Source organism: Montipora capricornis, chromosome 10 (genome assembly GCF_036669925.1).
Source record: "Montipora capricornis isolate CH-2021 chromosome 10, ASM3666992v2, whole genome shotgun sequence".
In the NCBI taxonomy this organism is placed as follows: Eukaryota; Metazoa; Cnidaria; class Anthozoa; order Scleractinia; family Acroporidae; genus Montipora; species Montipora capricornis.
In genome coordinates, this window is record NC_090892.1 from 3,500,991 (window position 1) to 3,516,669 (window position 15,679).

Below are 15,679 nucleotides of genomic sequence, written 5' to 3' on the forward strand. Positions count from 1 at the left end.
TGACTGCGAATCTGACAAGATACGTAATCATTGGGAGCCGCTTCCGTTTGTAGCCTAATGTGGACAAAGTTAAAACAAGTGCAAGTGTGTGCTCATTGTTGTTATTACAAAGCGGCTCGAGATATTTTCGCCAGAGAAAGAGAGAGAGAAACAATGGAATCGACAAGAATTAACCAAAGTACACAAACTTGGTCCCTTCAAGAACGTTATGATTTTAGTCACCTTGTAGACAGGCCAGTTTCATTCGCTTGAGATGTGTCTGTGGTTGATTCAGATGGCTGGTTACAATGAACTACTTTTCTTCATAATACACCAACTGCCAGATGACACAATAGGTTTATTTTTAAGTTTATAGGTCTACTTTGTTTTGTTTTTTTTTTCGCTATTCCCATCACCTCCGTTCACTCACTTACGTTAACTACGTAACAAATCTCCACTGAATACCCTTTTCGATCATTCCATGCGTTTACTTTTTGAATAAGGTATCCATTATCAAAGTGCGCCTTCCACATCCAAGACTTGGTCTAGTTCAGAGGCCATGGAATTAAGCAAAGCTAAAGTGGCAGTGACATCCTCTTTCTCTGTTTCGGTATCCATCGATACGTCTATAGGCGAAGCCTCCCTTGTCACATTATTCAACGTGACATTTTCCACAGTCTTATCTGTAATATGTGAAGTCTGTCTATTTGTCTGGTGAATCTCGCGTGGCGATGATTCATGGCGACCGTCTTTGGTACAAGAGTCCGCAAGCAAAGAATTAGTTCTTTTTGGCGAGGAAGTTATGGAGGTTTCAGTCTTAGGAAACAAGGAATTGGTGTGCGAGTTCTTGATCAGAGGAGATGAATCGACGTTTAAAAGCGAGGTTATTTTGGACGATGCTTCGGATACGGTGTCCTCCATCTTGCTAACTAAGTCGTTCTCAGTTGCCGACGTCACCGAAGAAGCGCAATGTTTTAAGGAAATTGAAACCCTAGGAGTCTCTGCGGAGTCAACATCACTTTGATTCGTTCCATCCGTTGCTTTTTTAATAAAATTCAGGAATTCCTCGGGATCTTCTGAAAATTTAAACAAAACAGCCACGGAGTAAAAATTGTCAGTGAGTGCCACAAGGGAAAAGCAAATAGAATTTTTAGCCAATCACAGCAAAAGAAGACAATAACTGAGCCAATCATATAACGCGAAACAAAAACCTGCAGCCGGCGCTGAGCCAAAGTGCAAAGTCACAATTCAAGGTGACCCGGGTCGCGATTGGCTAAAAATATGGCGCGTTCTTTTTCAGCCCCAACCCTAACCAAACGAAGCAGTTCATTTTCACTAAGCGTACTTTAACGGTCAGTTGAACAATGCGAATTTCACACAAGAGGCCTCCTAGAAAGGCAATGTAATCATTCTGCTCTGGGCTAAGTACCTCATTCAACTTACTTTGCTAGAATACCAGCAATCTGTAAGAATTGGGAGTCATTTTCTCACCTTTCGCTTTCTTTCTTTCTTCAGCTAACGCTGCCCGTTCATTGGTCAAAAACACTCGGTAAAGCATTACCATTTCAGCCGATGGATGCTCCCTCTGAAACCAAAACAAAATTAGAATGCAAACTGCGCAAAAAAATAAATTAGAAGAACAGAAAACAAGAAAAGCAAATGACACGTGCATAAGAAGGCTCGAATTCCGCCGCTCACTCGAGTTCGGGGATCCTCCCCGAAAAGAGACGGATGGACGTGTGAGCGATAGATTGTGTCAGTGTCTGTGACGTAAATTCAAAATATAATTTATGCAAAGTTAATACATGTAGCTGCGGAGAAATAGAATTAGACATCCCAAAACACTGATTTTAACAAAACAGTAATTACATAACAATGGCTAAAACGTCTGTGTGAAGTTTCAGATGATGCAAGCTTAGGTTTTTGGTGAAATGGTCAGTATAATGCGAGTTTGAATCATCAACAAAATCACTCTTCGGCTGCTTCGGATCTCTCAGTCGGCCCCATTGGCCCCCTCGTTCTGCCACAAATAAACTGCTCAGCAGTCATTTCAATTGATCTTGAAGAATCTTACTTGCTCTTACATTAGCAAAGTCTGAGGAGAATTTGCAATAACAATGGATCCGAAAGTCGTTATTTTCCCTTTGCGCCGACTGGAAAATTAGTGAAGTTCCCGAACTCAGACGGTACAAAACGACACAATACCATCTTATTCGATGTTTCCAACCTTAAAAGCACTACAAAGCTCGAACACAGGCCATACCTTCGTAGCCACAACTTGAAAATTTCCTCTAAGGAAATATAATTTATGCCTGATCGATCTGATTGGCGGAGATCAACAGTGGATCACCTCACGCGTCCAGCTTTGTCTTCGGGGAGGAGCGCGGGCTCCGGTTCCCGAACAGCGGCTGGTAATCGAGCCTAGTGCATAAGCAGCTAATAAAATCGAGAGTATTCTCAGTCCTTGGGGTTGCGATCGTTTGGTCAGCACATAGGGTGACGATGGGAACGACTACGAACCCGTCGATCAGCAAATTACAGGCTCCGGCACTAAACTCGACAGCAACAGCTACAAAAATTGACTGTAATTGACAACTATCAGCAAACCATTAATTAAGCTTGGTCCACAAAAGCGGCGCAAGAATAAAAACAAGCAACATACGCAAATGCACTCACTTATTGTTAATTTAACCCTTTGACTTCCAGGAGTGATCCTGATTGGTATGTAAATTCTCTTCACAATGTTCAATGAAATGTACAGGTATTGAAGAATAAAAATTATTATCAGCTTAAGAAGTGTGATCTTGATGTAAAACCAAATTCTCATGACTACCTAACAAAGAACTCTATGGTGCTACTGGGAGAATGAAAGGGTTAATTCGAGTCTCTAGTACTAATAAAGATACTAATCATCAAGACTCTACTGAGTTTGCGTATGTTGTTTGTGCTTGCGTCGTTGTGAGGACCAGATTAAATATCGTCTGTTTTTGTAATGCAAAAAATTCCATTCGCAAAACGTACGGCATTACGGCTAGGTGAAAGATGTCGATTTGGCAGGCGTCGCGGACCCGCTCCAGTGATTAAAAGGTTGGTTTCTCAAGCGGCTGCAACAAATTCAAATCTTCTGACCACAGAATGGCTCGCGGTTTCGTGGTCCCCGCGACTGAAACTCTATCACGCCTTGGAAACTATCATGCTTCCTTTTTACTTGTTATTTTTAGATTACCTGTAACTTCCTAAATTGACATTAAAACGGCGCGTTTTTACGGTATTTCTAAACCGGCCACAGGCTTTGTTCTCCGTTCTAACCAAAAAATGGTGGCCCCGGAGGACAAGAATGAATTTGGATAGGTGGTAAATGAGATTAGCCCAGTCCACTGGCGGCCTTTATATTGTTATGTAAACAACACCATACACATATAATTGACCACTCCCCATAGGAATTTTCTGGGGCCAATGAAACACAATCAACTGACAGGAGGCAAACCAGTTGGCTATTTACAAGTGCAGCCGAGAAGTTGAACCAGGGACTAACACGATCAAAATTCAACAGGTGGTCAGAACGGGCCTTGAACTCGGGAGCTCCGGATCTGCCAACGACAGTGCATCACACATGAAGCTAAAAGGAAGGTCACAACCCTAATAGACAAATAGACTTGTTGCAAACGGAGTGACAATGTGTGGATGAAGACGTAATTAAGGCGCTCTACAAGTTCACCTACCATGCTTTCGTCGAATAAAAGTTGTCGATGCTTTTCCATCATTTTCTGACTCCGTTTTACGAGTTGCGTTGATACAGTACTAAACAGCCCCTCCGCTTAAATGAGTAAGACATACAATGCAATGTCAATACACAAGTACGAAATTTGAAGTCATCATGGATCAACTCATTAGTTAATGAGGACATTCTGGGTTTGTTTAAAAATGTCGAAGAAGTAATCTAAAAAAAAGTACAGCCAAAAACACATAGGGTTGTGAATTTTAAAACCCTTTTACATCAGTGATCAAATCACAGTCAACTGCACTTGTCCAAAACATAACATAATTTACGATCATTGTTCTGTATTTTCTTTTACCAGTATCAAAATATATTGGCATATTTTTCTACAATGGTAATGGTAATGTCTTACAATCACGCTACACTTGCAAACAAAATGGTGTACAGTGGAGCTGGGATGGTGCAGTTGTGAGAGCAATCGCCTCCTACCAATGTGACCTGGATTCGATTCCCAGACTCGTCATCATTACGTGGGTCGAGTTTGTTGGTTGTCAACTCTGCTCAGAGAAGTTTTTCTCGGGGTTCTCCGGTTTTCCCTTCTTCTAAAAACCTAATGTCTGATTTGATTTCACAGTCACGTTTAAACTGGTTGTGTAGCTTCTAGGTGGCATGTGGTAAAATAAAGTATTATTCAAGTATTATTACTACAGTTAACACAGCATAAAAGAGAATAAATTAATCGTATCACCTTTTTCAACATCATCTTGGGTTGGGCTTTGGTCATAACACACATGGTAAGGGGTAAGACGCTTTACAATATCTTCATGGGAAGTGAAGGGTTTCTTGAGGTCTGGGCGAAGTACAGACTGTTGGTCCTGTGTTAGGCTCTGCTTTAATCTGGAGAAAAGTCAAAATACGTTCAGATGTCAACGACCCAACCTCTAATAATAAAAAGTTCCCAAGCTGAAATTTCACCCAAAGAAAACATTTTCTCTGTTCGAATTTCACTTTTAATGTGATGTAAAACTTAACCATCTAGAGGTAGTTTGTCCCGCAGCTGAGATTAGGGAAGGGAAGGGTGTAGGGCTGAGATGACATGAGCCACTGTTTTGAAAATTTAAATCCAAAGTAGTTGGTGATGTCACCTCAGGTTTAGACCCATGCCTCTCATGGAATCAGCCACACAACAAAAATTAAATGACATTCAATTTTCTGGAGATTGTAGCCCTATCACACTGTTTCTCCAAGAAAAGAAAATTTATCCATTTTAAGATTTCTAAAATAAATCTGAAGAGTTCCACATTGCCACTTTCACTTGGATTCACTTGGGTTCCATTCCCATAGTGCTAGCATTCAAACTGACCTGGTCACAACTTTTGGTGACTCTGTTGTGTCTGAAGAGTGTGGCCGCTTTAAACCCTTGCTTGTCTCTGGCTTGACTGTTACAGATACCTTAACATTCTAATATTCACAACAGGACAATAGAAACATAAACAAATTAGCATTTGCATTAATGTTGCATATTACACAATATTTTTTCCAAAAGGGCAAAGCATCGAATCCTGCAAATTATCTGATTTTCCTAGCTCTGCCCATGGACACGGTAATGCCCTCAGTTTTTTTTTTTCCTTGACCTTAAATTTCCATTCTGAATCTGTTTACCTACAAAAGTTAGTTTCAAAACAGATTATTACGAGGCAAGCCACTTGGAAACAGAATTCAAATAGATAATTCTGCAATAATATGCGAGTCAACAATAATATTATTACAAAAGTGATTTCAGAGAGGAAGAGAGAGAGAGAGAGAGAGAGAGAGAGAGAGAGAGACGGAGAGAGTGAGAGGAAAAAATAATAAGTTATCTATATGTAAGGGTCAGTCCGTATAGCAAGAAAATGTGACCTCAGTCTTAAAAAAGCTGCCATCAGCCTCAGCATTTTCAAGACCACCGCCACAGCTTTTTGCTGTACGGACAGCATATGTTTATGAACTACATTATTTGTACAAATAATGATAAAGTCAATTGCCATGCCCTGTTTATCCAGGAAGTCGAATATCAAGACTTCGTAGTTCAGTCCCACTTTCAAAACTCAGCTATTGCACCATGATAATGTACATTTTTAAATTTAAAGTCAATTGCTATTGAGACTTCGTTCAGTCCCAATTTTAAAAAACAGCTGTTGCACCTCTCACTCTTGCTTCACAAAATTTTAATAAACATGCAACAGAATAAATGAACCCTTCTACTAAATGCAGCAAAGCTGCATCCTACTCTATGAAAAGCATCGGCTTCGACTGCATCACTCAGAGACATCCACTACTTTTAATTTGAAAAAATTAAAGAAAGATTCTTTGAAACCTAAGATAAACACTCGTTTTGACAATGACAATGTGAAGCGGCCCCGTCCACACATATTCACATGTTAGGATATTTTTGAATCTGCAACTTTTTCTTTCGGGATTAAAAAATATTCCCATCCACACGTAGCGTATTCAAATCGAATTTGCCCATCCACACGTATCCGAAACGTATCAGATTCACTCTGACTATTACTCAGGACTCCTCAAGGAAACAGAGGTAACAGAGCATATTTCACGGTTAAGGAACTGGGCTCGATCTTGTTACGTCATCCGGATAAAATAATTTCCGGATTTAGGGTCCACCCTGTTTCAGATTCCTAGCAGATTAAAAAATATCCACTCTGGAGAGCACACTCAAAAAGTTGTGGATTCGTCAGTGAATTTGCCGGATACGGGATACGGGAGGAAGGGGGGAGGGGGGGGGGGGGGGGGAAGGGGAGACGGAAGGCATATCCGGAAAGAAATTGAATATATCCGGAAAAGTAAATTAAGGACGGTGCCTAGTATTGTTATTGCGCATACATTCTGCACATCTCCAGATACACGGATTTCCTATCGGTAGTGCTTACTAATGCAGGGATATTTTTGCGCGTTTAAATATATGCGGAGAAAGCAGAACTTAGCAAGTGATCTTGGTATCCAAAAAGAAAATTGGGGGTAACCATGCATTTTTCAGAGATTATTAAGCTTTAATTTGAAAAGGAAATCCATACATTGCTTTGTATTTTAAAGCTTTTTGCTAATATTGTTAATTAATTACTGGGTTGCCTTATAAGGCAAACCCAGTCGAGGTCTTCGTTTAGTTTGTTTGTTTTCTTTTTTTTCTTTTTTTTAGTTTTTTTTTTTCCGTGTCGGTAAAAGTCTTGCCTGTCACTCCCCTGGTAAGTGGTGTCTTTGTGTATAGAGCCTTCTGGGCGTATTTTCTTAGGATCGAGAGGGTAGTGGAACTGCGTAGATTTCTCTGGTGGACACAGTAGAATCATTAACTTAGCCTGCAATGGCGTCGAAAGTCATGCAACGCGAATGGCGTTTTAGTGGATCCTTAAACAAAATATACCCTTATGGAGCTCAATAATGGAAAGTCAGTTGGATAAACTAGGCATGAATCTCAAAAGCGACGAGTACTGGACCTCGACAACAATCTATCGCCCGTCGAGACGAAATCAAAGTGAGCAGTATTTACCTGAAGTACATGGTAATTTGACACAATTGAGTTTCTTGTCTTCACGCACGCAATGAAATAGGAAGAGGTTTTCGCCTCTAAGAGCAAATATGTTGTTTGTTTCAATAAAATTTTCGCTGGAAAAGGATTCTGTGGTATTTTCTGCCTTTGTGAATTATAATATCATGTTGTGTATTGAATTTTCGAGCTTAAGGTTGAAATGTGATATGGGAGAAGTTTTTTAGTATTGCTCTGTAAGCAGGAAGGGTTCACAGGCCTGTTGGAAGCGTGCTTGAGTTTCAACAAAATGAGCCCCAAAATCAGTGAAAACTTGTGACGCAGATGAATAATAAAGTAGCTGCTATTTCCAAAATGATGGAATTACCTGGTGATAAATAACGTCGTACGTGTCTTGGAGAGTAAATTTTGACTTTGCATAAATAAGAGTTGGGCGATTGTGATCTTTGTTTTGACTTCGCTCATTTCCTTGTCAAACTTTATAACACTTGACAGAAAAAGAAACTTACAAAAACCCGGTATGTTGCCATCATTTGACACAGATGCTTCACTGTTTGGCGAGTAAACATACAGCGGTAACTTAATCACGGCGCCCGCTGAATTCCGGCCAAGTCACTTTCGATTTTGCAATTTACTTGAACGTAGCAAAAATCTCCCAAAATGTTTGTCGCTGATCGTAACTTTTTATATTCTATATTCACGGTTCAAAATTAATGTTGTTTTGATGTCGTAAATATTTTATTCTCGATCGACCGTCCGGTTTCTGAAAACTGTGTATCGATAGTTATTTGCTTTTTCATCAATATTTGTTTTGCATAAAGCAAGCTAAAAAGATCTGTACCTTGCTGAGTTCGCATTTGTTAGAGTTAATAGTATTTTCGGTCCGATGCTTCTTTTTTAGGAGGGGTACGTTATTTTGGTCTCCCATCCAAACACTAACCCCGCCCGGCAGGGCTTAACTTCAGTGAACTTTAGTATTAGAAAGCCTTCAGATGCTCAGAGGGCACACTTGTGGTAAAAAGAAGTTGTGAGGGAACTTGAAAATTATCAACATGTCAGCCCAGAAGCCAATGTTTCTCGCTTCTCTTTTATTTGTTATTCTTCAGAGACTGGAATGCTGTATTTCAATACCACACAATTCAGTGCCTTCTGATTTTCTGTAGCACGTACCACAGGCAACCCAGTGTATGCTTCACAGAAGCATCTCGTTATCTTTGAAAAATGCGTGGCTACCCCCACTTTTCATTTTGGATTTTAATAACACTTGTTGAGATCTGCTTCAGTAAACCACGCAAAAATACCTTTGAATTTGTAGGCACTGTCCTTAAATGACTTTTGAAAAATTTTAATGTTTAAAAAATAATGGCTTGCCCCCAGACACCCCTAGAGAAAGAGGCCATTAGGCCCCTTGTTGATACAGTCAAGTGACACGACTCAAACCAGCCACTAACTTAAATTATTATACATTGGTGTCACCAGCTCGATTTTGATTGGCTATAAGCATGCAGCTAATTCTTGCTTGCTCTGTTTCTCTTGCGTCATACCTACAGACGATAGATTTTATCTATGTAGAATTAATGTCATACCTACAGACAATAGTTTTATGCATGCAGAAAAGATGTCACCTACATCTAATACACTAACCAGCAGTTTGATCAGTTTTGGTCATGGCAGAGCTCAGCTCAGGAATATGCACAATAAAACAATTATTGGATTGGGTTTTCCCAGGATAGCGATAATTATCATGGCCTCAGTTTGTGTTATCCGCCTCAGCCTTTGGCTTTGGCAGATAACACAAACTTTGGCCTTGATAATTATCGCTATCATGCTCAACCTCATCCAATAATTGTTAAATATATTACCGAAACCCTTGCTACACTGATCAGATGAAATATAATTGGTTGCACTCCTTAGCAACAATTCTAGTTTGCCATGTTTTTCTTTCCAGCAAGATTTAGCTTGGAGTTGCCACTACAGGAAATTTCAACCCTTACGACTTATTGATAATGACACTTTCCATTACGTGGAACCACCTTGGGTGGAAATTTGTGGGCATTGCCTGAATGGCCCCAACAATAAAATTTTTAACTGCACTAAATTTAGAAGTTACTCTGGTACCTGAGAGACTGCCTGCCGTCCTGATGTTTGAAGAATTCTTGGAATGTGTGTCATCTTTCCCTGCTGGGTCTTAACATCAACTTGTCTTTGCTGTTGAAGAATTGGTTGTGTTCTATTTTGTACAACAATCTGCTTCACGGCTGTGCCCTGCAGCTGCTGTTGTAACTGTAATTGCTTCAACTGATCTGTTGTCAAACTTTTGGCTGCACATTGTTGACTATCAGCTTCTGCTTTGTAGCTTGTTGTTGCAACTGAAACTGCTTCAGTGCCTGTAACTGTTGTTGTGTAATTTGAATAGTCTGTTGTGTTTTCGATCCCTGCAGTCCAAGCTTTTGCAAAAGCTCTGGTTGTTTTATGATAAACACTTTCTGAACACCAGTGTTTTGCATTTGTTGCTGCTGTGCTTGAGGGATATTGTTCTGTTGCGTTGTGTTAACAACTTGTAAGAGAGATTGTGAACCTGCCTGGCTTTGTTGCACCACAACCGATTTAGCATGCTGGACAACACTCCCTTGATTTACAACCTGTGCTGTTGAGTGTGAGTTAGGATGATTTTGTACAAACGTTACACCTTGGGGTAATCTAGTTCCTTGGTCCTTTGTGATTACAATATTTTGTTGAGGTATCAGGTTAACTTGCTGTTGTCCAAGTATTTTCTGAATCTGTTTCTGTTGGTTATTCAATGCTTGTTGCAATTGGACATTACCAGCAGGGGCTTCAGCCTTGAGTTTACGATTTGCGTTACTTATCTGTGAGCTCACATTCACTGGTAACTGTGAACTTTGCAGTCTCTGCCCAGTAGATTGTTGTTGAATATTCTGCACTAAAATTTGCTTTTGAACTGGTTGCTGTATATGCTGAAATATCTGAGGTTGTTGTTGAATGACATTCTGCGCAGATTTTTGATGTGTTACTTGCTGAAGAAGCTGTTTAATGACTTCCTCTTGCACCACAATGTTCTGAGGTTGTGTTGTGTCTGACGTTTGCTGTACAGTAACCTGTTGATTTTGCTTCAGTACAGATTGCAGTTGAGATGGCTTTAGTACCTCCTGTTGGACAGTTTGTACAACTTGTACTTGCTGTTGTTGGTTTGGAAGTTTTTGCTGGACTAACTGTTGAATTTGTTTGATCTGATTGGCTGGTAAAGACTGGGGTGACTGTACAAGCTGAGGTGATACCTGAGGTGTAGTCTGGTTTGTTGAATTTTGGCCTCTAATCAAATGCAACAGTTGTTGTGCTTGAAGAAGTTGAGTATGAATTGGCTGCTGACCTGTTCCTGTCGACACTTGGTTTACAACAGCTTGCACTTTCGGTACAGTTGGGTTTGCCACTTGTTGCAAAAGAATTTTATGCTGTGGACTAACCATTTGAGGGGGTGATGAGAGACCACTTTGAGGTAAAATGCTTGGTTGTTTGGGTGCTATTCTCTTAACAGGAGTTGTTGGCAGTACAGGTTGCGACTTGCCTAACAATGACGACTTTGTACCATGGAAACTACCCGTTGCAGCATTGCCTTTGACACTTGCTTTTGATTCAACACCATTAACCAAAACACATTGTGCCACTGTTGATATATTTTGCTGACCACTGACTGACTGTTTATGCGTTACTGACGGAACTCCAGGACTTACAACTTGTCGGGTACTGCCTCCAACTAAACTACCTGTTGAGTTACTTGCAAGTGAAGAAGCATTTGGTGTTTTTGGCTGGATGGGGATAGGTTTTTTACCTTGAAATGTTGTGGTAGAATTTACCGTAACTGGTGTCTGCGACACCCCTAATACACTACTTTCTACAGTTGAAGCCTTTGCAAAACTTAGTCCACTTGACAAAGGAACAGATGAAGGTGCAACTCCTACATTGTAGCTTCCTGTGTGACTTCCCCCAGTCCTTGTTGTGTTATTGTTGACCACTGCATTCACAAATGTAGTTTGTGGCAAAGTTGTTGAATTTAGATTACTTAATGTACCTGACCCTAGTGTAGCTATCCTTGGATTTGCCACAAATTCAGTTGCAACATTATTTCTCCGCAATCCACTTGTGTTCAACTGCGCATTTACTAAGTGACTTCTAAAATCTGATGTAGCAACAGCAGCTGAAGTTGTGGTCTTGGAGTGAACACTGTGATCCTGTCGGCAATAATAATAATGACAATGATGACGATGATGATCGTAATAGTAATAATAAAATGATAACAATGATGATAATAATGATAATAATAATAATAATAATATGAGACAATGATTAGCATATATTTGTAGCACCTTGTATTTGATATATAATAATAATAATAATAATAATAATATCACAGAAAATATGTAGCCCATTAATTTGACACTTCAGTTCAAAAAATAGGCAAGGTGATTTAACCTCCAAACGTAGTGTAATTATCTTGCTTTTACCAATGTCTTATAGTGCAAAGGTACAGCATCCAGTGTAAAAGCATAAAGGCGAAGCTCCTGGTTTATTTATTCTTACAATAAGTTAACCTGGCTTGAGCCTGCAATCCAATCAAAACCCAGTACCCAGTCAGCAGTCAAATTAATTTTTTAAAAAGAACAGCTGACCTTGATGGGCTCTAAACTTGAGTCTGCAATATGCTCATGTGATACTGGTCAGCGGAACCTTGTTTTGACAGGTGTCTGTGTCCAATATCAAAGATGCATGCTGTAAACTAGCTGAAGTATAGCTGCCTCAATGACCTCTAAACTTGAGCCTGCGATATGGTCACATGATACTGATCACATTGGTATACATGGAGGGTGGAGGTACGTAGGGTCGTATGGTGACCAAACCAAACTTTCTTGCACAGATGGGTTACCACATTTTCTTACCCATGGTGCTCCGGTATTAAAATTAACGGTTGATTCAGGTTGGAGCCCTTCCAAGTGTGGCTGATGTACAGCTGATGAATTTCATCAGTTTGACCACAAATTCAAAGGGGAAAGCCTATTGTTAACATTTAAACAAACTTTCTAAGCAGTAATGAGAACTTTGAATTATTTCATGAATAGTTAAGTACATCTAATAAATATTATTAACACCTACGATCCTCTAAATTACAGACCTAGTAGGAGCTAAAAACTATCACACCAATAATAATAATAATAATTGATTATATTTCTTGGTTTTCACATGACATCATCAAAATTAAAAAAAATAAGGAATTATCAATCTTTTTGAGATTTTAGTTTAGTTAATTATTAGAAGAGCTAAAGACTTGTCTTTTCACAAATTTTCCGTTTGATAGGGTTTTTCATCTTGTGATAAAGCAATGAATTTCTAAGCTTTTGCGTGACACGATATTAAAATGGAAGCCGAGAATGCTGTCACATAGTTTAAAAAAGTAACTTATCCACTGAGATTTTGCAATATGAACAGTCCTTGTATTAGAATAAGTACTCATATAGATGTTTATGAGCCCTCAGAAGACAACTACAGGCTTTTTATAGAAAAACTCAATGACATATGTTTTTATTAGCTTCTGGCAAAAACATGGCGTCTCCTTACAAAGCCTTATAAATTTGAGCAAAACATTTCTTCGAATATCTCCTGCACGAAACATCGCACAGACCTGAACCTTTGCGAGACTGTTTGAATATATTCATGTTCTTTTATCTCTTTGATTCTTGACTCCATTTGTTGAATGGTTTTGATGATGGTGTGACAGTGAAAACTGGCAATAAAGTGCTTGCAAAATGAAAAGGAATGACATGATTATTGATAAACATTAACCTGCCAAGCATATTTTTGTTGACAACTTAAACTTTTGAACTAAAAAGTCATTCATCCAATGGAATACAGAGACTTAAAAGCAGGCTAATACATATTAAAAGAAATGAACTTTTTGGTCAACCAGTTACTTATATTGAAACCTTATGACTGCCACATGTAGCACATGCTTTAACATTAGAAAATTAATCTTTATACAGACCTGACTGTTAGTTCTTAGAAATTCCTGCAGGGCATTTGGATCACTGAGGAGAAAACATAAGTAACTATTCAATTAACTGAAAAAATTCGGGTTTATCCCCACTTTAGGCTCAAATACTTAACTTTCCTTTCTACATAAACTTCTCACGCAAAAGTTGGGAAATGCAGGTAGAGTGAAACTTTACTTAGCTTAATTACTATTTTCTTAAGTTATTTTCGCTTACTTTATAACGTCAAGAAGACATTTGGCGCTCCCATTGTCCATAATTTCAAATGCAAGTCTGTTCGACGAACTGTTGCTCTCGCTTTGATAGTCACTCGTCTGAACCTGCAGTCACAAATTATGAAAGTAGGTATTAAAAAATGCTATCGAAATACAAATTTTCTCAAAACTTAACGTTAGCTTAGATAGAATTACACACAATTTAGAACAGTTTCCGGAACATTACTAGAAAGAAGTCTCCCGAACTCTCAATATGCCAGGCCGTCTGAAAAAAACTTTGACAATAGGGGGGTAAACAGCCCCCTATTCAAGAGGCCCAGCCGGCTAAACATTAGCACAAAATCACGAACATCTAAGGTTCGCGTTCGATCGAACGGCCTACCTGTCCTTGTGTGCATACGATGATCTTCACGGGCCTTTAGCGGGCCATGAACCAAAACTGCTCCCTCATGTTGACTCGTGGGAGAATGTAGTGTGTCTGGAAATGGTCGTTTCGGCCTCGGGCCGGGCAAATTTCCTGTTTTGGAGTGATTTTAGCTAAAATTTCAAGACGGACATGCGACCGCGACTCGCATTTGTTCCAAGCAACAATATGTGGGGTGGCCAGGGGCACGCACGTGATCAAGGCAATAAGAAGGACTGGGCTGAATTTCCGGTAGTTTTGGCGGGAATAGACCTTTCCACTGTTCCTGACGCCATATCAGTCCCATAATATTGCTTGGGGGCAAACACGGGTTAAATTACAGTGAATGTAACGACTGTGGATAGCGAGAATACCTCTCAAAAGGCACTCCTATTGAGATTAGTTTCGTGAAGTACGACAATTAAATCAAGCGATATCGACCGTAAACAAAATTATGCAAATTCCCGCGAAATTTGAAGCGACATAAGGGGATTTCTAATATCCAATTTTCAGACGTTGTGCCTTGTGCAATGAGCTAATTTTCCGTTGTGTGAATCTTTAAGAGGTTTGAATTCGGTCAAAACCCCATACATTCACAGTAATTTAAAAGCCGCGTTTGCCCCCAACCAAGATGGCGTCAGAAACCGTGAAAAGGTCTATTCATAATAATGGATGTATTGATTGATTTTTACGAGCCAGCGCTAGTCAAAATACCACGAACGATTAGGGTTGTCCTCCTTATGCCGGCATAATTTTGAGCATATAAATATTGAGGCAAAAGAATGAAACATTATGCTGGATTAATAGCGCAAAAAAATAATAATAATAATAACAAAATAAACACTTCTTCAGGCTCTGTTTTTTTTTTAACTTTGCCAAAACCATAGGATTTCCTTAACACAAGGCCAAACTTGGTTTCATGATTAGCTAACCTTTAGCGATTATATTGAGGCCTCTTTAATCATGTCTAATGCTACAATAAAACAAGGGTTAAATTCGTTAATGACATCAGTTATTTTAATCTGCACATTTTTTTGTATGTTTCCATTTAGAGTTTTGAAGCAAGCAACCGTGGACAATTTTCCTGTCGGTGTACGTTGGATCAGTGGCTTGATCTGATCGGCGTTATTTCAAGTTGAGAAACTAAATATTTTAAGCAAAAGCCGATACAACGTAGATTTGATTTTAGTGATGTACTATATTTCTGCTGTCCAAACCAGCCTTCTTCAGGTTGTACCTGAAGAAGGCTGGTTTGGTCAGCCGAAATAGAGGGTGCTGATGGGGGTACCCAATTGTCAGTTAACTACTAATTTTACGGCAAATTATCCGTTAACTACTATTTTTTTGGCCAATTGTCAGTTAACTACTAATTTTTGTTATCTATGAATATCTCACAGCGATAATAATTGATTCATAACCCGAATTTTCTTTACTTCAAAACGTCAATCAGTTTTGGGGGTTGGACCTTACTAAAATAAAGATATAATAATAATAATAATAATAATAATAATAATAATAATAATAATAATAATAATTTATTTACGTATATAGCGCCCTTTAACATTTATAGAATGATCAAAGGCGCCTTACAATCCAAGAAAACTAATATTTACAACAGATAATTACAATAAAGATGCTATTTTCAATAGATAATTGCAATAACAGTACTAAAATAAAATAATAATAATAAATAATGAATAAATGAATGAATAAAAAGTACATAAATAAAATACAAAATAGCGATAAGATCGAAATGCAAATATAAAA

General features: G+C 38.9%; 1 protein-coding gene across 1 annotated transcript; it reads right to left on the reverse strand.

The window, feature by feature from the left end:
* Nucleotides 1–320: 320 nt before the first annotated feature.
* Nucleotides 321–14,090, reverse strand: LOC138019635 (BRD4-interacting chromatin-remodeling complex-associated protein-like). Its single transcript, XM_068866487.1, is given in 10 exon segments — nt 321–1,055; nt 1,471–1,564; nt 3,702–3,796; nt 4,446–4,594; nt 5,061–5,158; nt 9,354–9,556; nt 9,559–11,482; nt 13,288–13,330; nt 13,511–13,614; nt 13,892–14,090. Coding segments are annotated over 9 exon segments (3,210 nt in total). The 5' UTR covers nt 13,552–13,614; nt 13,892–14,090; the 3' UTR covers nt 321–492.
* Nucleotides 14,091–15,679: the final 1,589 nt, after the last annotated feature.